General features: G+C 38.2%; 1 protein-coding gene across 1 annotated transcript in view; it reads right to left on the bottom strand.

The window, feature by feature from the left end:
• MOV10L1 (Mov10 like RISC complex RNA helicase 1) overlaps positions 1 to 26,071 on the bottom strand; it is a 31,802-nt gene extending 5,731 nt beyond the window's left edge. The window contains exons 1-21 of the mRNA XM_042872741.1: positions 25,898 to 26,071; positions 20,346 to 20,502; positions 19,836 to 19,948; positions 18,810 to 19,000; positions 16,562 to 16,702; positions 15,694 to 15,923; positions 15,370 to 15,559; positions 12,317 to 12,511; positions 11,522 to 11,630; positions 10,548 to 10,725; positions 9,881 to 9,951; positions 9,424 to 9,515; positions 8,606 to 8,664; positions 8,003 to 8,118; positions 6,585 to 6,681; positions 5,519 to 5,697; positions 4,885 to 5,031; positions 4,393 to 4,514; positions 3,560 to 3,659; positions 2,974 to 3,138; positions 197 to 370 (exon numbers count right to left, since the gene is read on the bottom strand). Coding sequence (XP_042728675.1) covers positions 197 to 370; positions 2,974 to 3,138; positions 3,560 to 3,659; positions 4,393 to 4,514; positions 4,885 to 5,031; positions 5,519 to 5,697; positions 6,585 to 6,681; positions 8,003 to 8,118; positions 8,606 to 8,664; positions 9,424 to 9,515; positions 9,881 to 9,951; positions 10,548 to 10,725; positions 11,522 to 11,630; positions 12,317 to 12,511; positions 15,370 to 15,559; positions 15,694 to 15,923; positions 16,562 to 16,702; positions 18,810 to 19,000; positions 19,836 to 19,948; positions 20,346 to 20,502; positions 25,898 to 26,023 — 2,952 coding nt within the window. The 5' untranslated portion in view covers positions 26,024 to 26,071. The remainder of the gene's footprint in view (positions 1 to 196; positions 371 to 2,973; positions 3,139 to 3,559; positions 3,660 to 4,392; positions 4,515 to 4,884; positions 5,032 to 5,518; positions 5,698 to 6,584; positions 6,682 to 8,002; positions 8,119 to 8,605; positions 8,665 to 9,423; positions 9,516 to 9,880; positions 9,952 to 10,547; positions 10,726 to 11,521; positions 11,631 to 12,316; positions 12,512 to 15,369; positions 15,560 to 15,693; positions 15,924 to 16,561; positions 16,703 to 18,809; positions 19,001 to 19,835; positions 19,949 to 20,345; positions 20,503 to 25,897) is intronic.
• Between the last annotated feature and the right edge of the window lie 1,018 nt (positions 26,072 to 27,089).

The following is a 27,089-nucleotide window of genomic DNA, read 5'->3' as shown; positions in this document are numbered from 1 at the left end:
TTTAGAAATCTATTTGTCATCAGTAGTTGTTTTGAAAACCAGATGGTCAAGAAGCCACCCTTTTTGCAAACAACTTGTTCTTTTCCTATATTCTTTCTGAAATTCATTCTAATGAATAAAACCTCTGTCTACAACATTAGCAAACTTCTATGAAGCTTCTTTATTTTTACTTAGACTACATGAGCATTTTACATACCCTTACTCCATGAAAAATTAACGGAAACCCCTTCCTGGGCAATTTCTCCCAGTGTAACAAAGAAGTCACTACTGCAGCATCTGCACAAACTTCAAGCTCTTTATTATAAAACAGTTTAGATGGTAAGGCAAGCAATGCAGAATGTGACCTGTAGTTGTTTACGAGTTTTGTGATCTGCAGAGACAAAAAATAAAACCTGTAACCAAAACAGGCAGTTAGAACCACAGAATATCCTGAGTTGGAAGGGCTTTACAAAGATAATTGAGTTACTCATCAGACTTGAAGGTATGCAGCTCCCAAGAAGACCACTTACCATCTTGCAATGTTAGCTTTCCTAAAGCTGCCAAAAAATTGGATTAAAGGCAAAAAAATGCAGCCTTGATATTAAGTAAACTAAATAAAAAAAGAAGTATCTTCCCCCTTAAATGGGAAGGAAATGGACCATCTCCTTCTAAAGGGAGAGAGGGGAGGAAAAAAAAAAAAAAGGAACAGGAAGGAACAAAAAATACACGAAAGATGAAGGAAGAATTCTTTGGTTTGATCTATAGATACTTTATGTCTCCTTTTTTAATTCAGTTCAGGTTGTTTCCAAGGGATTTCCATGGATATAATTTATTTTTCGGAGGGGAAGACTTGAAAGGCAGAGCGAGCATCAGAAGAGCCAGTTATCATAACATCTGACAGAGGCAGGCCTTGGAAACCAGAACTGCCTGCCTTCAAATGAAAGAATGCCCTTGAAGAAATATTCCAGTGACTCCAATTATGTATTGTAAGAAGACTGACATATACCTGAAGACCTGTGAGATCCTTCAAGCCCTCATCTCCTGTTGTCATACAATGCCAACATTGTACATTGAACATTGTATAAAAAATAAATAAATACAAGAACAGAAATTTTGGGAGTTTCAGAAAACTTTTCCTTAGGAAGCTGAACACAACCTAACGCGTAGAATTAAGCGGCACATAATACCCAACCTCCCTCGAGCAACTTAAGCTTGCCATCAGATTTCTTCCTCTGGCCATGCTGTTATCAGTTTTTTTGTTAGTTTGTTTTCTGTACCTAAAAAACTAAATCATTTTCAATATGCACGTGCAGAGCTGTCTTCATTCAAGAACTGATTACCCAAAACAGTGCTCTTGCCCCATGGTTTTCACTCTCTTCTTTTCAACAGGGTTGGACAGAGCTATGCAGGACCACAAAGTAAGACAGGGCTAGAAAGGATATAGAACTGTTTGGAGGGCTGGATTCAGAGTGGTGGTGAATAGAGTCACATCCAGCTGGTGTCTGGTCATGAGTGGTGTTCCCCAGTGGTTGCTACTGGGGCCTGTCCTGTTCAATATCTTTACAGATGATCTGGATCATGGGATTGACCACACCCCCAGTAAGGTTGCAGTCAACACCAAGCTGGCAGGAAGTATCAATTTGTCTAGGGTTAGGAAGGCCCTGCAGAGGGATCTGGATAGGCTAGACAAGTGGGCTGAGGCCAACTGTACAATCCTGAACAAGATCAATGCTACGTCCTATACTTTGGTCACAACCACCCCATGCAACGCTACAGGCTTGGGGCTGAGTGGCTGGAAGACTGTGTGGAGGAAATGGACCTGGGAGTGTTGGCTGATGTTCAGCTGAACACGAGCCAGCAGTGCCCAGGTCACCAAGAAGGCCAATGGCATCCTGGCTTGTATCAGAAGTAATGTAGTCAGCAGAAGCAGGGAGGCAGACATTCCCCTGTACTCAGCTCTGTTTTACAGAGTAAATTCTCAGCTACAGAATACTCTTTTTCAACAGTTACCGTATTAGCTTTAAGTTCTTGCCAGCTATGAGCAAAAGCCTATATGCAACGCTTGTAAAAACTTGCACCAGAGTAGGTGGCCCACTGTAACCGCTGCTGAAATGCACAACCCATTGTCTCACTGTACTCATATCCACTGTATGGGTTACATAAATGTTCAGAAAGCACTGATCAATGTCAATTTTTTTCTGTATGGAGGAATCCAATAACACACCTTTGCTTCATATGCACTTCCATTTCAGACACCATTGTGTCAGGACTGCCTCTCTGTTCTCATTTGTCAAATGGCAACAGAATGCAGTGGACTATTGGTGGGAAGGTTCAACCTCTACTGCCATGTCACCAATATCCGCCTCTGTTGCTGTAGGCCAACATGATAAAATAGGAGGCATTACTTTCTGAGCAGCCCTCATAGTTCCAGCACAAAGGTGAAAGGAACAGTACTTCTCTATGCCATGAAATATTATCAAGTACTCCCATAAACTGTAAAAATTATTTTCTGATGCTTATATGAGAAAAATCCAGAAGATTATCCTTCAGAGACCTTTTTTTCCCCTCACTTCCTGAAGTAAGATGTTCAAAAAATCTTTGCATTTGAAAAGGCAGCTTTACTTGTCTTTTCATGTTAAAAGCTTAAATTGTGCTTGCGCATTTGTGGAGAATTATGTTATAAGGTTACTTTAAGTTGGACAATGAAACCCTTATTGAGAATTCTGACACATGCACCGCGTTTACCAACTCTGAAGAAATTTTGTTTTTAAGCAGAGAAAGGTTTTAAGAAGTTACAGCATCCTTGCTATTTGGCATACATATTCAAAATAATAAAGACTTACTAGTAAGCTAATGTTCAATCCAGACTTAAACCTCAGCATGGGAATTAAAAGACAAAGAAAAAAAAGAAAAAAAAAGTGTTAAGTAAACATCAGCAAACATAGTTTATCATTCTTTATCTGAAAAAAAGTGAAACAATTTAACTTTACTCACCAACAAAGGGTTATATGATCCATCAGCGCTAAAAGCATCCTCATCTCTCAGGTACATATCTCTTGATATCAGCCTTTCCAGTAAGGATATATTTAATCCAAATGCCACTGCAATTCTAGATTTTATTAGAGGCCCTAACTGCTTTGGATCTCCGACCAGAACTATCTGTGTAGTAAAAAAAACAACATCTATTAAAACTGTTATAAAATGCAGTCTCAATAACACGCACACTTCAGAATTCCAAGATGAACGTACATCAAGCTCTCTGCTTTCCCCCCAAACACCTAATTTGTTTGCAAAGGGTTAGACCCAGAAGAGAAGTAAACCGCTGCCGTAAAATAAATATTTTCGACATATTTCATATTCTGAACTCTGTCCTTCTGATGCAGGCTAGCTTCAGACATAAAACAATTCTGTTAAAGTGTGGAAAATGAAAACTGTGTTCAAAAGCTAAAACTGACTTAATTGTACATTCGTGAGGTTTATTACATGTACTCACAACTTCATACTCATTATCAGGAACAGCAGCTTGCATCTTGCATCATTCACACTGCTAATAATCTTTTGATGATGCTGAGACAACTACCTGACCGTTAACTTCTGAAATTAATCCAATAGGAATCAGGCTTTCTGGTTCACTTGCTTGCCCAGCCTCATCCAAAATCACATGTGTGAAGTGTCCAAGCCTAGAATTAAATAACATGAACTCAGAACAGGGCATTTCCCCCCTCTCCCCCCGAGATAAGTTAATTCTGCCACCCCGTGGCTGATCTGAGCAATTCTGTAAACATCCCTGTCAAGCGTGCCAGGCACCTCCACATACACAACAGCGAAGGCTGAAAATACATCAAAAGGCAGAAGGCAGTCTGCCTTGTGTTTTTCCTTCTAATTCTTCATCTGTTAGTTCTCCTACATGCTCTCATATATACAACCACTGCTTATCTTAATTATAGCTTTATTTATAGTAAGGTTAAGACATTTGGAAAAATTTCCTTGTTCTCAAAGATCTCCAACTATTTCAGTTGAATAATGCACTTGGTTTAGCAAAGACAACTGCTAGCCTTTATTTCTATAAAACAACTCTTAAATCAGTTAGACACTTAAGAGTGTCCTTTCAGAAAGCTGAAAGCAAAACCAGAAGAATCTTTACTTAACGGCACTTCACAACTATGAAGATTTTATTTAAAAGACTAAGTACAATGTGATTTTTAGTGGAACTCCTAGATGCTTTCAAGACAACATGACTGTAAACAGCAACGTCGCAGCTAAGGTTCCCACTGCCTGTGGTGGAAAAACAACCGTGTCAAGACGCTTTCTTGCATTTACTCTGAAGAAATTCTCCGCTGAAACATTATTAAGAACAAGAGGTTTGCCAGGAAGCCAGATGTCTCAACAATACTCCTGTTTGCAGTACTGTACCTTGTTCCTGTTTGATAAAACATTCCTGCACTACAGCAAGTGGTAATTACTATCCTGAACCACACTGCCTTCCAAATATCATCACCGTCCTTGCAGTAAGGTTTCACCATGTCATCAACGTGCTGCAGAAACAAAACAGTGTGCTTAGCAAAATACCATTCCAGATGTTTTTATGTGAATAATTTAAAAAATTCACCAAAAAAACTATTTTGGAATTGGAACAAAATGCTTAGACATAGATCCATGCACTGACATGGATTCTTGGTTGAATGTGACTAAAGAAGACATATGCATTCTCTTCACCTATCAAGACTGCAGATATGTTTCATACACACATATTTTTCAGTTCATCTTCTGGAAAAGCTAGATCAGTTATTACTTTCCTAGCCAAGACTCAGCAGCCTAATAAATACTGACAGTTGCATTAATAAATCAGCATTTGAAGATTAAAATATTAAAAAGGAAATACTACTGGTTATCTGTAGCATTTACCTCTATAGATCTGTAAGTAGCATTGACTCGGACCATAGCTCCTGGTTTTAATAGATTGCTTTGATGCAGCCTCAAGCAAATCAGATCTGTTGCAGCATTTGATGGTGCGCAAACCAAGATTCGACTATCTGGTAAAGTAAAATGTATCTGTATTCAAAAAGATGGACATCACAAAAAGAAAAGGTTATTTGGAAAAGTAGCAATAGCTCAAACACATCCGTTTTATTTCACTGAATACAGAATCCAGATTATAATCATCCATGCTTTTGCAGTTCAAGAACACTACCCTCGACATCTATGATTTAAGGGTTCTCAAGCTGAGTGCACTCAGAGCAGAACTACTGCATGGTTATTACATTAATGCATACTGTGCTTCAAGAATCTATTATGCAGTACTAGACTCACGAGTTAGATAATATTCACTAAAGCCTTAAGATATAAAAATAAGCCATTCAGGATTTTTTTTCCAAAGTCACATTGATTTCATCATTCTGAATAGCTCAGTGAAAAGGCTTACGAAGAATATTTCCAAATCTTGCCTAGGAAAATAAAGAAGTGATGGTACTCACAGATTCACCTTAAGTGTTCTAACACTGAAAAGATTAGAGTCTATCCATTTATCATTCATCATTACCTGTAAAATAGCTTCAACTACTGTTATTGTTTTTCCAGTTCCTGGTGGTCCAAAGAGAATATAAGGTGTTGGACGACATTCACCACTCAGTATCCTTTTCACTGCCAATTTCTGCTGCTTGTTAAGCATAGGATTGAAAAATTCACCACCTCTCCATTTAATTGTCTCAGTTTCCTCAACTATGATCAAGATAAGTACATATTAAAATTGTAAAAATATTTTTAAGCATACATAGATTAAAGCAACTGCAATTCATATTATGCCTTAATTTATTTTTTTCCATTTTCCTAGAACAGCACAGAGAAGAGAAAACATCAATAATTCAGAAGTGTACTGGATCTCCTAAAAAATTAATGGACAAAAAAGGATCATCATTATTTACTTAAAAAAAAAAAAAATCTGTAAAGACTTCAGTAATTTTAACATTAAACTCTTTTTTTTTTTTCTCCCCCGTTTAACTGCAAAATTTCAGTAAACTTTCAGAGACAGTACCAGTACTAAATGACAAATGATAGTCATACTGACCACAGGAATTCCCCTACACCTCATTCAGTTTAGCTGCAGCTTACCACAACAGAATCTTATTAACTTCTGAACAGAAGTGCCATCTAAGTAATCCGCTTCCCAATTCAGGTATGTTATTGTTACAAAGGGATAAAATCCCTCTCTTTCAGTGTCAGTGCACTTAACTGTTGAAGTCACACTTTCCAGATAAGCACAGACATGATAGGCACTTTCTGAAACCTTTCAAAAATAGTTACCATTTTCAGCAAGGTAGACATTCCAGCAACAAAGCGGAAACTCTGAATGTGACCAGAAATATTCCAGTTGCGATTAGGAATAGTTAATTTATTTACTGAGTACAAACTATATCACTGGAAGTCTGCTTAACTGAAGATGTTTAAACAATCCACACAAGGGCTCTAATGAAACTTCCTGCTGCAAAGTTTCTCCTTAAGCCAGCATGAGGACATCTCAAAGACACTGTACTCTGCCCGTCTGTCTGAAGTGACTGCAAATCTTGAACTGGCTATACTTCAATATTGAAGAAAGTAGTAGAATATACCAAGCTGGCTTGTTTCCACAGAAGCAGTCGCTGCACCTGCTATGTTTATCTGCCTCGATGGCATGCATTTTGCCTGCTTGTTCTGCAGCTTTCTGACCTGGAAATATCAAACAAAGGTAAACACATTTATAACCTTTACAGAAACAAGCAACCATCTTCACTAATACTTGAAATTGCTTAGTTTTATTTTTTCCCCGTTAAATGGGTTTACTTCAATAAATAGAATATCTGTGAAGAAGAGATTCTGCAAACAGTTGTGGTGGAAAGAGGCATTGTGTGGGTTCAGAAACAGATGACAGAACTTACTGATGATATAAGAAGATGGGGCAAATATTATTATCTTCAGCAACTATGATGTGAACAAATACACACTCAGTAAATTAGCAAACAACACAATATCAACAGCCTTAGCTGAAATGCCTGATGGCTCATCTTCATTTGAAGAAATTTTGCAGTAAGATTAAAAAAAAAAACTCATGAAAATCTAAATTGAAAGCTCTGCACCTGGGAATGAGTAACTGTATGAATCAGGACAGGCTATGGGAACACTAACCGAGCAGTGATCCCCAGGCCCTGTTCAGGAAACTGAGTTACTATGGATGCTTCATGTATAGAAACATCATGTTACTAAGAACTAGAGAGGTTGAAACAACTTATCCTTTCCAGTTTGATAAAGAAGAGGTAAATAGGCAGCCTAATGCCTATCATGGCTTAAAACAGAGTTAGGAAAAGGAAAAAAATAAATAAGAGACCAACACTTCTCAATTCTTTGTAGTAGCATATAATGTAACAAGGGGCCACATCCGAAGTTGCAGATAGAAGATTCACACTGCGAACTGGGGGTTGAAATCATTCAGTGGAAGTGTTGTAAAACATTGAGAAAGGTTATACAGATGTTGTGGAACCTCTGAACAAAATTAAATAAACCTAACCCCAAAGCTGACTTGATTCAGTGCTGGTGACAATCTACTCCAAAATAGGAAAGAGGACTAAATATCATTCTAAAGGTTGTTTTAAGAAAGACCTCTACAATTTCTTCCTATAATTTAACAAGCAATAAAAAAGCCTAGGTAACTTTGCACAGATCGGGATGTTACCTGCCAGAGGGAGAGAACTTCACATATCTCAGAAGTTGCTATGAAAACTAGTTTAAGGGAAATCTGACAGTTCATATTATTATAATACAGGTTGTTACGAGAACTTTCCATTCTAGATGAGAGGATTAGCTTAATAGCATCATTTGTCATAAAATTTCCTGTCTTCGGGTAAGCAAACAAACTTCTGTCATCAGAAAGTAGCAGAATGTGACTTCAATTATTTGATGCTAAAACAAATACTTGCTAACAACGGCCATGAAGTACATATCTGTTACAAATTTGGATGCCGCTGAGTTAGAACAAACATTTACAGACAGTTACCTCACTCTTCTGCTGGGAACACAGCTCAAGGCCATCATCAGCTCCACAATACTCAGTGATATTCTGGGTCTTGACATCTTGTGGTGACTGCAAGAGAAGCTTTTCTGGAAATAACACTTCAAGTTCAGAAGAGAAAGTAGAAAAAATTGAGAACCACATGAACACACATTTTGCTGATATATCACCCTGCTCTATGTTTTTATAGCTGGTTTATAATCCTAACACAAAAGTGGAAAAGATCTGTGCAAAGATCACATGGACCGTTCTGCTCAATCACAGAACAGGGTATCTGTGCTTTTTAGTTAAGTTCTGAGGTAACACAAAACACTGCCATTTCATATACCATTGCTACAACTGTATGATTTATACAGATCTTATCTGTTCAAACTATTTACAAAAGCCTAAGTTTTCATTCATGTTCTTTTTGATGGCCAATAAGACCCCCTCTACATTTAGAGAGCTGTTTTTCAATTAAATGAACAGAAAATTCCTGTAAAAAGAGACTATATTGCATCCATCTAAGTATGTCTTGATGTGAAAGCAATAAAAAACACAAGACTCCCCACAAGCCTCTCCAGACAGCTTAAATCAACTGAAGTGTACCTTTTTCACCCAGACACTTAGCTTGCTCAACTGCCATCTGGCACCGCCTGCTAGGAATCCTGTTATTAGAACAGCAGATCAACAGTTTGTGGATTAAAGTAAAATCCCAGATTTTCATAAACTACAGAAGCATTAAGGTAACCAGTACATTTTCTGTGTAGCAGAGCTTATAAAAACAGTTCTACACAGAAATACTGCAGGGTATTTATTGGAAAATATACTGTAGACATGTCAGTCAACAGCTTTGCTATGAGCATTAATACATCTCCAGCTCTTCAATGAGAAATATGACCTTTTGTCTCAGAGTTGGATAGCTTTTCATGCAAGCTTTCTGCAAAAACTGATCTTAAATGGAAGATTAAGCACCTATATACAAATAATACACCAAAAATAAAGTGTGAGTAGTTAACATCAGCAATTTATAAACAGTCCTCCAGTCATAATGGTGGAATTTTTTCTTAAGAAATAAAAAACACTCACAAAGAATCAAAATTTATACAACAAAAAAGAACGAAAAAGAAAATTTATACAACCCCAGTGACTGCTTCAATGCCAGGTAGTGGAATAATCACTTCCACATAAAACAGAGACACAAGACAAGAATGCTTAGTACACAACGACTACCACTGCAGTCTTTTATCAAGCAGGACAGTGGGAAAGAGGTGAAAGAGTTGGATCCTAAAAGCTTAATTGTGCCCTTCCTGTAACCACCAAAACCACAGTGAGACAGTCTCACGTGTTTTCAAAATTTACTTTGCTAGAGGAATCATGTATCTTGTAGCTCATCAATGCTGATTTTTGGAAGTGCATAAAAATACCTGCAGTAAACAAATTCCACATCCATGGGTTCTGAGTTGTAAGCCCGTTCAAAATCAGCATTACATTTAAGAGTAACATCTTCATTACATATCTGTAGGAAAAAAGCAAAGATCAGTGCATTGATGAGGAGTTCAGTCATTCATACACAAAAGCATATTTGAAATTACTGGGAAACTGAACACCTTAGCCACCTAGATTTATTAATAACCAACATATTACAGTTCTAGATTACTTTATGAGTGCCTTCAGGGCAGGTAAGGATTGTAATCTAGAGAAAAGGAAGTCCCTGGAAAAACTAAATTCACAATAAAAATACATCACTTAGTACATTAAAAAAAATAACCTGTTTTGAGGAAGGCAGATTAAGCTAGTCTCTAATCTCGTTAATTAATTGCCAGCTTCCCCTTTGAATCCTGTGGATTACAGTATATTCAACAGAAGACAGACCTTACTTACCTCAGTAACATAGGCAATGTACTCTATTATATGCTCAGAATAGACCTGACTTTTCAGTATCACCTTATCACCTAATTAGAAACAAAAGATAACACACCGTTACAAGAAATACAAGCGAAGCGCTGCAGCAAGAGTTTTACTTTCTCTGTGGTATGGTTACAAGAGATTTGCATGATAACACATCCTTCAGCAAACTTGCTGTATCCATGAATAGCTCATTAGGCACTAGATCTGAACTGCTATATACAAGTATACATTACATTTTAAAAGGTATCCGATATTGATGCCATCAGACCTTCAACATCTCCTCTGAACAGTACCTTACATACCACAGTATTAGATACTAGTAGTTTTTTGATTTTGATATACCTGCTGCTCTTTAGATCCTACTACATTGCAGTGTTTATTTTTGCGGAAAAAATCATCCAGAAGCCTGAAAATAACAGATCACTTGTAATGGCAGACATACGTAATGCTTCTTCAGACAGCAGCCACAGCATGATTGTGACACACAAGCAGTGCAGTTCACTTGTCCAGCAGCCTAGATTACTGACTTTGTGTTCAAACTTGTTGAAGACTTCCTTAAGTAAATGACAATGCAACTGAGTTTGTACTGCAGTGAAAATACTCAACACAGTATTCAGCTTTATCTCGCATTAATCACTACCTGCAGCCAGGTGAGGTCTGCCTTCTTCCACTCCTGGCACTTCCAACACTAACAAATTCCCATTCCTTTTCAAAGTAACCCCACACATGTCAAAATTTTTTATTTCTGTTTCCTGATGGATCTCTTCAAGCCACAAGAGAGTAGAAAACTTTGCTTCATAATTTTCCAGATTAAGATGCTGAAAAGAAGAACAGTATACATTACATTTGTAACCTCTACACTGAAGTGCATTCATCCCATCAATCTTTATTATACTAAACATCTCTAAAATTAGACTGCACAGCAACCAGGTTGCACCTAAATAAACTAATCCTTTAAAGTCCCATAACAGACAACACAGAATTTGTAGTCCCTGGAGCTAAGATAAAGCAGCCAGTCAGCTAAAGAGCTAATGATGTCTTGCCTAACTACAAAGACAGTTTCAACACCTGAATTCAGGGGCACTTCAGAAACAGAATTCTACTGCTCACCAATCCCAGAAAGCACAAAAAAAAATCTTTGAACATTGCACAAAGACAGAGTCACATCAGCCCGCCCTGTTTGGTTATTACACGCTTGTGACAAGCTGAAAGAACCTGAACTTTCCCCCTCAGAGCTTAACACACCTCTCTGAAGAGGTTTTTCCAGCAGCACAAAACTCTCTAAACAATCAACAGCAAAGAATGCTTTCACTTAGAATACATTCTCACTTAAATGTGAGTCTAATCAGCAGTGCTGATCTTTCGCCACCTTTTGTAACATCCCTCCCCAGCATCAACAACTTCTCAAATCTTGCAGTTCACCATTTTTCTTTCTTACAAAGCTTGGATTCTGTGACCCACCAAAACCTATTCAAATTAAAGGATACAGACAGTCTACTTGCTAATGGTATCTTATCTTCTATTACACCAAGAGCTACAAATTTTTGCCAAATAAAAGCCAGTTTGAAAAGACAAATAAAACAAATTTCCTTACACAAATCTACACTTGCATACCTCTGCAAGGAGAGGCTGAAAGCTCAGAATATCTAACTTCTGCTCCACGCATCTTCTTAACTCGTTTGGTATGGTGTAATGTGGGAGGAAGCTTGGAAATTTTCTGCTACTTCTAAAACAGAAACATACCATATCATTAACTGGTTTTAAATTTTATGGGAAGGAAAGCTAATTAACATGCCACATCATTGAAGCTAGTAAAAAACATACGCATGAAATGAATCCAATGATTGCTTCAAGATTGTAATTCTAAGTTTGCTATTCTGACATGAAAGGTGTTTCAGCTACTGATTGTACAAAAACATTATGAACCTGCTTTTATCCTCTTTCCTTTTGTCATATTTGTATAACTAAGCAAACAGTGTAAGTTAATATTTACATTTTTTGAATTATTTGCAATTATTTGCAAAATGAAAAATTCTAAATCAAAGATGAACATCTACAAATTTATCTGATAGAGGTGCCAAACTGCTGGAGGATTTAATAAGTCAATTCCAAACGTGATTAAGAGACGAAAAATATGAAATAACTCACTTGTAGGACACAGCTGCACAGTAATCTGACTTGTAAGTTACATTTGTACGTACATAGAAGAGCGTTTCTGTCTGAACAGATTGCAAGGAAATCAAGCAGCTCATTACTAGAAAAACTCTTCTGTCAGTAAAGTCTGAAATTAATTAACATGCTTATAACGCTTATGAAAATATGCACAAACTCTTTCAGTTTCACATCTAGCAAATGATATACAACAGCACTACACAAGTAGTATTTTTTCCCCTCTCCAATTCACCATACCTTCTGTATTTGGGGGCAGTAACAGTTGTCTTCTTTTGCTGAGGTACTGAAGAAATGTCAACCTTTCTTGCAGAAAATGGCTCCACAGGTGCTATTAGTAATTCCGCTTCATTTGTTACAGTAGTTTCAATACAGTGTCCAATAGTAAAATCAGAAAAACCAAGCAACAAGAGCTCTTTATTGTATCCAGGATTTCTTCAAATAAGAAAAAGTTATGTTCTTAAAATCATCATGTACACATTTTGTTTTCTCTAGTCATAAATACTGGTTTTTTTTTCCCCAGTGAAAACGTAGTTCTCGTGCCAATTCAGTAGCAATACAACAACTGCTAACGTGGGGCAACTCCCTACTTCACTTCCTTCCCTAGTCCCTTCAGTCCAAGTATCACCTTGCATAATGAAAAAAATAAAGTACTTAAAAACTTCTGTTTCATCAAAAGCTTGGCTAAAGAGCAAAATCCCTCTCCTTAACTAGATACAGAATAACAAGATGACAGGAGTATTACTGTAGCTGAACAAGATGAGATGAACATTTCCCTTAGAGGAACCTACAGAGTATCCCTTCTGTGTGTACAGCAGCAGCTTAGCTTTGCCTTGCTTAAAGGGACTCAGAACTGAGTCTTAACTACAAACACATCAAGTGGAAAAAGCACAAACTATCCTTTATCTTCTCAAAAACTGTACTTTGTTTGTGTAAGTGGGGTTGGGGAATGACTGATTAAAAAAATAAATAAATAAAAGAAAACAAAACATAGGGAATGTTTTCTTCAGATCCAGTTCTAAGGAACTTAAGACCAAAGCCCCTGGCATACACCTTGTGCTCCAAAACACCTTAATGAGCTCTTCCTACAACTATCCTGAGACAGATTCTCTCACTGGCACTAATGACATAGTTCAATAGTGTTACTGTGTGTCTGAAATAGGAGCATCCCAGAAGGATTCCACCTCACTTTTGCTTTGGCAGGATTACTGCTTTTTCATGCCAACTAATGCTACCTATTCAGGTTAAAGCTGTGGCCTGTTTTCTCTCTGATATGCACTCAGTGCAGACAATGAACGATGCAGACTCAAAGTCTAGAATTTCAGTCTCTGTGATCTTTCAAAGTGGCCAGCAAACATTTGTAATCTTCATGCTGCTGTCTCCCATGGAGCGTTGAGCAGACTGTTCCGTACTCTTAGAAGATTCTCAGGCTTTGCGGCATTCACAGTAAAGTACAGATTGCTCCTTCTACACCCGCCTTTCTCCATAAAGGCAGGGCAAACTCTCAGGTTACTTTTCAAACTACACCAAAATCATTTTCCCATGAAAATTCCTCCCCCCGCCACAACACTGAAAGTGTTAACATAAGTGGTCTGCAAGTTAATGTGCTGTTACTTCAAAGAGTGTGACAAAGAAAGAAATCTGCAAGCCTCCATGAATTATTACCTTAAGGAAGAAAGCCTTTTTTCTCCAGCCCAGATAACTTGCATTTAATGTCACTGACCAGGAAAGTTTGAGATTAGGATATGCAACAACGTGAATATGATTTCAGAGTACTTAGACTGAAGGAGACACATCAGCCAAAAAAAAAAAAACAAAACAAAAAAACAACAAACCCTAGAAATGTTAGCTCTAGTGCTCATGGAACTACTGACTTCTAAATGAAAATATAACCAATTGTAAAAGTTACCTTCACTTTACTGCCTTTCTCCATAAAATATCTAGTCTGACTATATTTCATCATTAACTACTAACTTTTCATTTGACAAAAAATCAGAACTAAGTGTTGAATGTTCAATCTCCAGTACAGATGTCTAAACCCTTTGCTAATGCATACCAGCTTACTTTACACCAAAAAAACTCCACAACATTCTATGATCGGGTGACTCATCTAATGGATGAGAAAAAGACCGTGGATGTAATGTACCCAGTAAAGCCAAAGGCTTTATGACTGCCTCATACAGTATTCTCCTGGAGAAGCTGGAAGCCCATGGCTTGTACAGCTGTAATCTTTGCTGGGTAAAAAACTGGCTGGACGGCTGGGCCCAGAGAGCAGTGGTGAATGGAGTTAAATGCAGCTGGCAAAGGGTCAATAGCGGTGTTTCTCAGGGTATCAGCATTAGGACCAGCCCTGTATATTATATCTTTATTGATAATCTGGATGAGGGGATTTAATGCACCCTCAGCAAGCCTGCAGATGATGCCAAGCTGGGTGGAAGTATTGATCTGCCTGGGAGCTAGGAAGCCCCTACAGAGGGATCTGCATAGGACAGACCAGTAGGCTGAGGCCAACTGTATAATCTTCAACAATACCAACTTCTGGGTCCTGTACTTTGGTCGCAACAATACCATGCAATGCTATCAGCTTGGGACAGAGTAGCTAACAAGCAGCATAGAAGGAAAAGGATTTGGGGTGTTATTTGACAGCTCAACACGAGCCAGCAGTGAGCCTAGGCGGCCAAGAAGGACGATGGCATTCTGGTTTGTATCAGAAACACTGTAATCAGCAGGAGAGGAAGGTGAACATCCTTCAGTACTTGCAACTGGTGAGGTTGCACCTTGAGTACTGTGCTCACTTTTGGACCACTTACTACAAGAAAGACACTGAGGCCCAAAGAAGGGCAACGAAGCTGAGGAAGGGTCTGGAGCACAAGAACAGCTGAATGAACTGGGACTGTTCAGTCAGGAGAAGAGGAAGCTCATAAGAGTTTGTCTTATTGCTCCCTACAGCCTCCTAAGAGGAAGCTGTGGCAAGCTGGAGGTTGGCCTCTTCTCAGATAATTAGTGATGAGAAGTAAATAACAGTCCTAAGTTGTGCCAAAGGAGGTTCAGTTTTAGGAAGAATTTCTTATAAGAAAGAGCAGTTAGGCACTGGAACAAGTTACACAGGGAGGTGGTAGAGTCACTGCCTCTGAAGTTCAAGAAATGGGTAGATGTTGCACTGAGTGACATGGTTTAGTGGGCATGGTGGTGATGAGCTGATGGTTGGACTGGATGATCTTAGAATCATTAAGATTGACAACTACCACTATGATCTGTTTCTGTTCCATCAATCAGTACAAAGAAATACTTACACAGCTGTGCATATGATCACTATGAATGTTTTTCCACCTGGTGGGATGACAATTTCTTCGGTTATATCAGCATCATCTCTTGGTTGCTGTACATCTCTCTGCTCTTCTCTATGACACAGATTCTGATCTTTAACCAGGGAAAAGTTTTCTTCTGTCTTTGATAAATTTATTTCCTGAGGATTTACTCCTTCTGCAGAAAACAGATAATAATAAATTCTATTGTCAGAATTGTTATGGCTAGCATAGACAAGCCTTTTCAAACAAACTTATGGGTCTTCTGTGGAGTCTGCACACACAGTTTAAAATGGTAACATTTGACTGTACCTGAAATGATTCCATTCTTCATAATGGATGTAGTAGTCAATGACTGTGATGCTGCTCCACAGGAACTCACTGCAGCTTTTGCAATGCTTTCTTCATTTGCTGGAGAAGATGACAGATATGCTGCTGGACTATTCTGGTATTTCTGAGGAATCTGAAAACTGAATTGCTTGTCTTTCACCCATCCAGCTAATCTGCAGCTTATTAAGGACTGTGGTACACTCCCTTTATTCCTAGAAGTAGTTATGAGATTAATCATATAATTAAACTCACTGACAGCATTGATAACGGGAAGCTTAATCCTACATAAAATCGTAATTGCTCGTGGGGTTAATTCAACTGTTGTTTCATAACCACTATCAGCAAGAAACTGCTCTGCTTCTTTTAATTCACAAGGACTAGAATTCTGCTAGATGTTAGTACTTCTAGGTCATATCAAGTACCATATGAAATGCAGCAGAAGAATCAGCAATATACATACAGAAATACTGTCTGTAAACTGTAAGTAACAGTAAACCCTTCTCCCCAGTGATAGGGAAATGAACCTTAGGAAATAAGAAGACATCACAACAAACAGAACATTCAGTTTTGACTCCATTTCTGCATCCACACCCAAAAAATTAGGATTTAAAAGAGACTTATGATTGGAAAGTTGCAGAACACTTTCTGAAAATTGCAGGCTCTTTAAAAAGATCATCCTAACGTCATTAATTCTAACAAGAAAAACTTCTCCAAAATCCCTGTATTCATGAGTTATTTGAAAATCATAAATGACAACACTTAACAATGAGAGACTTCTGTACAAAATAGAGGTTTACAGACTACAGAGTAGTGGAATGGAAAAAAGATCAGAACAAGCAGAAGGGCTTACTCTATCCAAACGATCATGCTTCTAGATTCCCCCTGCTTCATAGTTCCAAAATCAGTTATTTTTGATACCTCCAGCCCTCCTTTGTTTCTCATTAAGTTTTCATAAGGTTCATCTGTATCATGTCCATTTGACTGAGACTCTCTGTAAGAAGATTGAATTTTATAATAGTAGTCTTGAAACAAATAGACTTCAAGAGTATTTTTTAACTCAGCACACTCAGGAAGTATCTTGGATTAAGAACTATCATACCAAAGAACAGTGACAATGTTTATGCAGAAGCAGCTGAGAGAATTTACCTCCTCAGCTACTTACATTTCCTGAACCTTTAGGTTACCTTTATTAGTTTAAGCAAAAAAATAAAAACAGCAAGCCTTTCATCAACACCACTACAAACCAGGGTAAAAACCTAAATACAAGATTAAAATGATTAAGAAGCTAGCTCTTTCTTGAAGAGCTGAAGCAAATGGTGATTGAAACTACTGTGGAACTCCTTGGGAGCTGAAGCAGGAAACATCAGAGACCAGGTCCTTAGCAACAGTCCTACTCAGCACTGGAGCTTGGAAGAGAAAATGAACAGACTGTTTAAAGGTTTTTGAAGATGTAAATGCTTGGGGTGCATCTTCTGCCTACTGCAACAATTTGAAAGAAGTACAAAACGGAAAAAAGTTTAAAAAAAAAAAAAAAAGCTGGAAACCAAAAAGCAACCTTAAGCACTACTGTTACACTACTGAAGAAAGCCTACAAGGCCAAAGTCACAAACTTCTTGTTGCTCTCAATGATCTGACTGGCTACTTGTAAAAGACATCTTAAAAACTGTTTCTACTCCTTCACTAGAAAGACTATTCAGTTAGTTAAAAAGGCATTTCAAAAGAGTTTAATAACATCCCCAATATTTGTATACTCTAAGTACTCCTTAGTTAGCCAATGCAGCAAAGTAGAAAATTAACACAGTAAGTACAAGCTGGGGGATGTAAAGATGAAGCACAGCCCTGCTGAAGAAGATGTGAAGTGTACTGGTGCACAGTAAGCTGGATATGAGCCAGCAATGTGTCCTCACAGCCCACCATATCCTGGGCTGCATCAAATGATTCATTGCCAGCAGCTCAAGAGAGGGGATCCTGCCCCTCTATTCTGCACTGGTGTAGATCTCAACTGGAGTAATCCAGATGTGGAGAACTCAGCACAGGAGAGACCCAGACTTGTTGGAGCACATCTAGAGTAAAGCCACAAAAATGGTGCAAGGGATGGAACACCTCCCCTGTGAGGACAGGCTGAGAGAGCTGAGGCTGTTCAGTCTGGAGAAGAGAATGCTCCAGGGAGATCTAAAACCAGCCTTTCAGTACCTAACAAGGGATCTCTATGAAAGAAGGGCACAGATTCTTTAGCAGGGTCTTTTGTGATAGGACAAGGGGAAATAGTTTCAAAACTAAAGATTTAGACTGAGTGTATGGAAATTCTGATTTATTCATTTTTACAATAAAAGTAGTAAAGCACAGGAATGAGTTGCCCAGGGAGGTGGCAAATACCTCATCCCTGGAAACATTCAAGGACAGACTGGACGGAGCTCTGAGCTGCAGATGCCCCTGTTCATTGCAGGTGAGATGAACTACATGATCTTCAAAGGTCACTCATACACAAAAGATTCTATGATCTTCTGTAGAGACAGAACAAAGTAAATTATCCCACAGACAATATTTTTGAGGCTTACAGAGATCTGCAGTGCTCTCCTTTGGACTATCCGATTGGTTCACTGCTTATCTTCTGCCAGAAGAATCAGCCTACCAAGAACTGCTTGCACCAAGAATACTAGCTTGAATTTGTGAGCCCAGCTCCAGATCTCTCCTGCAGAAGTGCTATTTACTTGACTTTATATTCTGCACTTGTGTAGTGGACTACTTCACGAAATTTTGCTTCTTCCCATATTTAACTATTTTATTTAATACCAGTTTTATTAAGGTTTCTAACAGTCCAATCCTCAGTAGAAGAGAACGCAGACTACAGATGAAATAAAAGCATGAGCTTGGCATTTATTAAACTCTAAAATTCAATCCTTGCCCAGCTATATCTCTGAGCTCAACCTGTTTTACTTCTTCAATAGGTGCAGATCCTCCACCTTCTGGAAAGGAAGGAGAAAAAGCCAGGGCTAAAATGTATCACTCTCATCTTCCCAACAGACACAAGAAAAATTAAACTGCAATTTATCTCTACTTGTTAGCAAGTGGAAGGAGAACAAAAGAATAAATGTTACCCATTCTGGTCGACTGGAGTCAAGCAGAGAGCTCTCCAAACATAAAATGACTGACTGCTCTCCACCACAACCACATTCACTAGATCATTTATACGTGGTGAATAGCCATAAGGAAGTCTCAGTGAATCCAGAGTGAAAAATATACTCTCGTCTACTGTACCAGTTCTTCCACACATGCTGGAAATGTGGACCTGCAACAGTTGTTATTCAGTGTTATTTAGTATTATTTGCTTAAGCTAAGAGACATGGAACCAATGCTTAGTTTTCTCTGCCCTAGTCATACTAGTTTTAACAGTACAGAATAATCAGAGATCCAGAATACATGAAAGACAACCAACTAACTTTGAATAATTATTTGTCTTTAGCTCTCAAAGTGTAGGAAACAGAAGCACTTAGCTAAGTATTAGGCCCCACGGGAGAGTGCTATGTGTACATTTGACTGAACTGCACCACCTGTCTTGCAGCATAGCAACTTACCTAATTTTTACTTCAGTATTAGCAGTCAAAACGGAAGGAAATTTCTTTCCTCATAGTCAACAAAAAAGTATTTTTCTATATAGAAATTTAAGTAAAATATGGTAATCCATAAAATCAATATAAGTTTTCCTAGAAGGCACAAATATTTTCAGGAAAATAAAGGGAGCATTACTATTTTAAAAACAAAATAGTTGGACAATTTAAACACTAAAAGAAGTAATGACTAAGAAGTAAAGTGGAATTTATTGAGAGTCTGAAAATCCATGCATCCTTATTACAATCAGTGTAACCAGACCAACACTATGCACCCAAGTTCAGAATTGATAGCCAGTACATAAATTAATCACCCTGTACTAACTAGAATGTGTACACATTTTCAAAAAGCTTAGTTATAAATAAGCTATAATCATTATAATCCCTTGTGGAGTTGATATCTTGTAATATACTGTGTTACATACGATCTAGCAATACTTGCAAGTCCAGAAGCACCCACAAAACCCCCACTTCACACAAGATTCCTCTTGTCAAAATAAATTTACAGTAATTTACCTTGTCCACTCGCTTGTATCTCAAAGGCTTCACAGCAACTGCTCTACTGTTCCATGTTCCTGGATTAATGAAATACTTTGCTTGCACACAGTCACCCACACAAGGTCTAAAACCTACATAAAATAGAACATTTCTCAAGTTCAATTGCTATCTATTACATTTATATTATCCCCACGCAGAACTGGTTTAAGTTAAATAACGTGATCAGCCAAAGCAACAAGTTGTTCAGATTCACTGAGTGTGAGCTTTTCTTTTCAGCTCTTCCTGTCTCCAGTAGGTTCTGACAATCTCCTTAATCAAAGCCAGTGGAAAGCATGCTTGTGTACACCACAACTGCTTGTACATTATGCTCTGTGAAAATGATCACGTTGCTTCCTTTGTGCAAACAGGTTGCTTCCTTTTCTTTGTTTCACTACACACACTTCCACTCAGAACTGCTCTGGGATGTGGACTGTGTGCTTAACAGATAAGCAGAAATTAAGAAAGAAAAACAAGAAAGCTCCTACATACCTTCACAGACATCTTCCATCATGAAAAGAGTATTGTGACTAATATAGCCACCATCCTTAGAGAGAGAGGTGATATTACCAACTAATATTTTCATATGTAGTTCAGTAGCGTTACAAGCAGTACCGTAGTCTCCCCATGTACTCTGGACTGCATCTACCTGTTTTTATCATTTAAAAAAAAAAAAAAAAAAAAAATCAAAAAACAAAACACAACAGAAACATTCACAGAGCTGACACTTACAAACATGTATATTTAAAAGGGCTCTTATTATAAATCTCAGAATTCCAACTGCTGCTGGAAGTCAATCTCCTTACCAGATCATTATGTACTCATAGCAGTTGTTCATTTTTGTATATATGTTTAAAAAAACAAGTACTAAACAGCAAGTACCTTCCCTTTTAAGAGTCTGTTGCATAATGCTTCATAGTTGTCAGTCCTATAATTACAGATTAATCTGCAAAGTCTTTTTGATGCTCTTGTTTAAGTCTACTGGAAGTTTTCTTAACATTATACTGACAACAAAAACTGTATCTTCAGGCCTGCTGAATTAGAACATCAAGCAAGAAACATAAATGTTTTCAAAATGCTGCTTATGAACACATTATGCATTTTACTCTGCCTCTCAATCATTCTTTCGTCACTGAAAGTAGAAAAATCCAAACATCTGCTTCTTAAGTGCTCTCCCTATTACCACCTCATACATAAGTTTATTTACTTAAGCAGGCCTTTGTGGAGCACAGACCACAAACCGTCAGTGTACACAAACCCTTTTTTCCCCTAGCTGTACTGGGGCAAAGATAACAGCATCTCTGGGCACACTTACTCCAGAAGCATTCTAACAATTCTTAGAAATTTCACTTCCTTGCTATTGAAGTGCCAGTACCAGGAGGGCTTCCAGAGTCCCTGCTCTACAGTTCAAACACTTGCTCTTTAGAGTTTCTTTGCTCTCTGCAAAGACTGGTAGAACCATTAACAACATCAATACCACTGGATAGAAGCACTGATGTTCAGCAAGAACTGCTGACTCAGAAGGTATGTAGAGAAACTGCACTACGCAAAAAAGGAGATCTCAAATTCTTTTATGAGGCTAATGGGCATGAGGATTGAGGAAAGCATAAAGAAAACATGCAAGGCAAGTCTGCAGTGATTAAACAAACTCAATGAAATGCCTAGAGACAACCTTTTCAATGAATAATATACATACAGTACAAGCCAGAGCATTAAGTTAACACAGTCAATTATATTCTACTCTTTTTAAGACAGAGTTCCATAAAAAATTAATTCAGAAAGCAACTGTTCACAAATTCAAAACCAAAATAAAGAAGCTGAACAGTAAGCTAGAACAATGTAAGTAACTAAAACAATAAAAATAACTGAATGGAAAAGGGAACAAAAATAGCTGCAGTGTTTTCATTTCCACAGGAAGATTAGAAACTCAGAATGTATTTTCTTAATGTATGTATAACCAAGATGTTATAATCACAATATAATTGTGTATAATCAATAGATATCAAGATGTTATAATTGCAATATAATCAAGAGAGTAAGGCAAAGCAGACAACGATCACAAAAAGGGAATAAGTGGAAAAGCTTACCCTTGGGTTGAGCTCACCAGAAGATACCAAAAGAGGGGATCTCCAGAAGAGATCCTTCCCCTCTGGTAGCCAGCCCTTAAATAGGTCCAGGAGGGGTGGAGCCTGGCTCCACCCCTTCCGGCAGCACAGGTGAATTGCCTTCACCTGTGCTTCTCTGGCTGACTCATGGCTCACCTCAGGTGATTAATCAGAGGTTCAGGCCGTGACTCAGCAGTTCCCATACAATGTATAAGGAAAAAAAAGTCACCAGTGACAAAAGTCCATACCTTGCTGTCTTTCCTTTGCAGATCAGCATTTGTGCACCATTTATGCACAGATGGAAAACACTGTTCTACACCCAGGCTTCTCACAAACACTACAAATAAACACTGGTTAAATGCTATTACTATATTTTTTGAGGCACAATTTTCACCCAGAACATTACAAAGCAAGATATTAATTGGTTATTCTTGATCATACATTGGTGTAGGGAACCTGCTTTGGCAGGGGCGTTGGAGTCGATGATCTCTGGAGGTCCCTTCCAACCCCTACAATTCTGTGATTCTGTGATACAGATCTTGATGCAGATCCTGACATGTCGCCTCAAAACAAGAGCAAGGCACTGAAGCTCCCTGAACCAGCCTTTGAGTTGGCTCTTCTTACAATGGAGCCTTGCTTAGCAAAGGAATTGACAAAGAACTCTAAGAGAATATATAGTGTCCACGTAAGATTTACACAGTGAGCAGGAAGACTTCTCCAAAGGACACCTCGCACGTACCTCCTGTGGTATCACGCATGGTAACTGCTGAGCTAACAGCACGACTGATCAGATCTCAGTACACTCCATTACAGCAGCTCTTACACCGTTTACTGTAAACAACACCACACTGTTTGCACAAGTGAGATGCAGTCACAAAGCTGTTCCAGTCTGGAGTAATTACAAGTCTAAATCAATTTATTCCCAAAAGCTTACAAATATGCTATGATATAAAAAGCCACTACATCAAGGGAAACAATTACCCCATTTATCCATTATCGTATATATAATACTGCATGCAGTTTTGTGTCAGTATGATAACATTTTCAGGAAGTTATTTGTTTTCTCCTGCCTGAGGGATTAAAGAATCTTATTTCCCTATGCTCAGAAGAAGCTGTGACTGAATCGCTATTGACTGCTTCAAGCAATGCTCTCAATACATCTCAACTTTGTGCTGCTACGTAGAAAGTGATCCACAGTTTAAATGAAGAGTATAGAACAAATTCAATTTGTTTTTATTCAAGTATTTAGAACACGTCTTTGGAGAAGGGACAACAGTGCTCTTCTACTGCAACCCTACAGGTTTGGGGAGGAGTGGCTGGAAAGCTGCCTGATGGAAAGGGACCTTGGTGTTCCGATGGACAGTTGGCTGACGATGAGCCAGCTGTGTGCCCTGCTGGCCAAGAAGGCCAATGGCATCCTGCCCCTGTACTCAGCGTTGGTGAGGCCTCACCTCAAGTACTGTGTTTTGAGCACCTCAGTACAGAAAGGACGTGGAGGTGCTGGAGCAGGTCCAGAAAAGGGCAACAAGGCTTGCGAAGGGCTTGGAGAATGTGCCCTACAAGGAGAGACTGAATCTGAGAGGGCACTGGGGATGCTCAGTCTGGGGAAAAGGAGGCTGAGGGGAGACCTTATTGCTCCCTTCCAATACCTGAAATGTGCTTACAGTGAGAGTGGGGTTGGTCTCTTCTCACTGGTGACAGGACAAGGGGAAATGGCCTCAAGTTGCTCCACGGTAAGTGTAGGTTGGATATCAGGAAACACTTCTTTACAGAAAGAGTTGTTAAGCACTGCAATGGGCTCCCCAGGGGGTGGTTGAGTCACCATCCCTGGGTGTTTAAAAACCATTTGGATGTGGCGCTCAGGGACATGATTTAGCAGAGGGTTGTTAGGGTAGTATGGTTAGATTGTGGTTGAACTCGATCTTTAAGGTCTTTTCCAAACTGAGTGATTCTATGATTCTAACCAAAGATGAAAATCCATGACTTCTAATGTAGAAAACAGTATGATTACTCTTGTTTAAAAGTAATCCCAGATGCATTTCTTTTTCTAATCTGAGAACAGTTAAATAATTTTCCTTTATTTGCAAGACCTTACAGACTACCACATCCTTTGAAGACAGGCTTTGTCTCCTTGCTTATTGGATTCTACTAAAAATAAAATAAGAGCAAGACTTCTCTTTCACTAGATTACCTTCCATGTTTTGTTTTAGCCATATAGTCTGACTCTCTTCCTACTGCTTTTTTTTTTTTTTTTTCCTTAATCTCACTTAAACAATGGAACTGCACTGTCTTCAAAATGAAGTGGTTTCACTGAAGAAAAGCTCCCCCATCATTTTACTGCTTGGAGTTATCCGATATATTTCTAAGAGGAAAAAGAGATTTTATTTACTTCAGAAACATGAACAATTACTAAAGTATATACTGGATAAAAGGAGGGAAAAAAACAGAGAAAAATGAAAGTATGCAACCTTTGAAGTTTTCCTGGAATCAAGTATTAAAAAAATGTCTTAAATCCAGGTAAAAAAATAAAAACATAAAAAAAATCATCACCATGACCCAAACTCATTCTTAAGAACTACTAACAACTCAGAAATAGTTTGAGCTCATTAGCCATTAGCTGAGTAGTTACAGAGCTTCAAGTTTGTTGAATTTCAGATACCTGGAATGTTAAAATAAATGGATCAAATCCTTGATTTTTAAGGGAAGGGGTCTGATCTTACTTTGGTTTGTTAGCAACCAAATTGCTGCACATGTCAAGACAGTATTAACTTGCTTCCATCATGCGGCTGGTTATTGCTGGATGCTGCTGGCAACTGACAAAAATGTCTCAAACAAGAAACAAAATCAGGATAAAAAAAAACAACAAATCAGAATATGTATGGCATAAAAGAAAGGCAGGAGGCTTCAGAAATCCCAAATCAATTCAAGTTTTTTTTACCTCCTTTCTCTAGTTTACAGGCACATCGTCCGTTGATTTAGTTTAGTAAAGGTAAGTGAACAGCAATTATTAAGTTTTTAAATCTGGTAACTGGCTGTTAAACTCACATTTCATAACTTCTGTTAATAACTTACACTTCCTCCTAACTGAAACACAATGCCTGAAGTCACTGTGATGACTGTGTTCCTTATAATAGCACGACCTCTTAAGTTCCTTAACTACAAAATAACAATTTAAAGACAACTACATTAACTTTGAAATCACAATCACATTGAGATTGGCTCCGCATAAGCAGCTTGTGTCCAGCTGGACTCACTCATTTTAGCTTGCACTGCTGTTCAGATGAGTTTGGTAGATGAAATACAATAGTTCACTGCTGTACTTAAAGTGAAATGCAGCTAAGCCGAGTAGATACAAGCCAAAAAGATGGGTTTTGTACCACCCAGCTACCAACTGCTCCTCCTGTCAGCCTTTCAAGCACCAGTCATGTTAACGTACAAAAGGCCACTCAACACAGCTTTTCTGTGTGAGAGAGCTCAATTTTCACAGGCACCTTAGAGTTAAGCCTATACGATTAAAGAACTACAGCAGGTAAAAGTTGGAAGGAATGGATAATCAAGCCTTAAGTGAGTTCACAGATGAAGTGTCAAGAAAAATGAAAAAATAACTCTGAAGTTCAGAAAAAAAAAAAAAAAAAAAAAAATCAACAAGCAAATTTGTCACGAGTGTAATTAAATAATGACACAATTACTTCAACGTTAGTATTTACTGCATGCAGACCGATTGTCAGAGAATGAGAACAAAAGGATAATATTCTAAAGGAAATTGAATAAAATAAAAACAAGTCCAAACTCACACGTTCCCAGTAGGTGAAGTGCTGGCAGATTCATACTGTTCAGGAGACTAAGTACAGGGGACTTAGTTTAGGGACTTCTAAAGTCTCAAATAACTTACAGAGAGAGTGAGACTCTGAGAGACTACTGTTGATATTCATCTCTTACCTTGATAGCCCTCAAGCCATTCGATATTTTGTCCTCTTCAACAGTAGCAATAACTTCCTGTCCTACAGCCAGCGGCATATTGTTTACAACAGCATGTTCTGTGAAGACTATCAGGTCATTTATCATTCCATAATCGTTGCAAAATCTTGTCACCACTCCTCGAACAGCTTTTAGTTCTTTGTCACCTGCATTCACAGGAAAAGGTTTGAGGTAAAAGCAAACCACTTGTTCACAGAACCATTCAACAAGTAATGAATGAATGCCACCAAGAGTGCTATCATTTTAATTACAAAAAATAATCATCCCCTTGTCCAACTTCAATATGAAATTGTTTAGTTTGCAACTGTTGACATTTTTAAAACTTGAAGCCTTACAGTGAGTTATGGTTTCAATTAATGAAAAATGCTACTTAAGCAAAAATAATGTTTGTCTTGAAACTGTATGAAAGAAATGTATTATGAAAAGCTTGAGATTAAAACAACAGCCACAACAACAAAAAGGAAACTGCAAGCTAAACGACTTTTCTCAAGGGCTCTAGTCCAACAACTATCTTCAATATTCTCCACACTAAAAGAAAACAGTTCTCAACATTGTTTGCATAGAGAATCTAACACATCTGAGATTTCTATACTGCAGGAAGAGGTAAAGTGAATAAGCATGCTGTTATATAAATCAATTATTCACAGCTGTTTATGATATAGTTAATATGCCCATGAACTGAGATGTACTGTTCATCTGGAAAGCCATAGTTTCAAATCTTTTGAATTAGATGTAGTATATACCTACTAATTAATGAAACTTCTACACAACAGCACTGAACTACACTTTCAGGCTTAAACTAACACACTTCAGCCCACTTCTCATTTTCAATGTATTATTAGCTACGCTAACAACCAAGATTCTGGGATGCATTAAAAAGAGCGTGGCCAGCAAGTCGAGGGAGGTGATCCTCCCCCTCTACTCTGCCCTGGTAAGGCCTCATCTGCAGTACTGCATCCAGTTCTGGGCTCCCCAGTACAAAAAAGACAGGGATCTCTTGGAAAGAGTCCAGCGGAGGGCCACGAAGATGGTGAAGGGCCTGGAGCATCTCTCCTATGAAGAAAGGCTGAGTGAACTGGGTCTGTTCAGCCTTGAGAAAAGAAGACAGAGGGGACCTGATCCAGGTCTATAAATATCTAAGGTGTGGGGGACA

This window comes from Lagopus leucura, unplaced genomic scaffold (assembly GCF_019238085.1).
Source record: "Lagopus leucura isolate 7727_CA_CO unplaced genomic scaffold, USGS_WTPT01 Super-Scaffold_100008, whole genome shotgun sequence".
NCBI lineage: Eukaryota > Metazoa > Chordata > Aves > Galliformes > Phasianidae > Lagopus > Lagopus leucura.
Note: the sequence above shows the minus strand (reverse complement) of the source record. Positions and strands in the feature narration are given on the sequence as shown.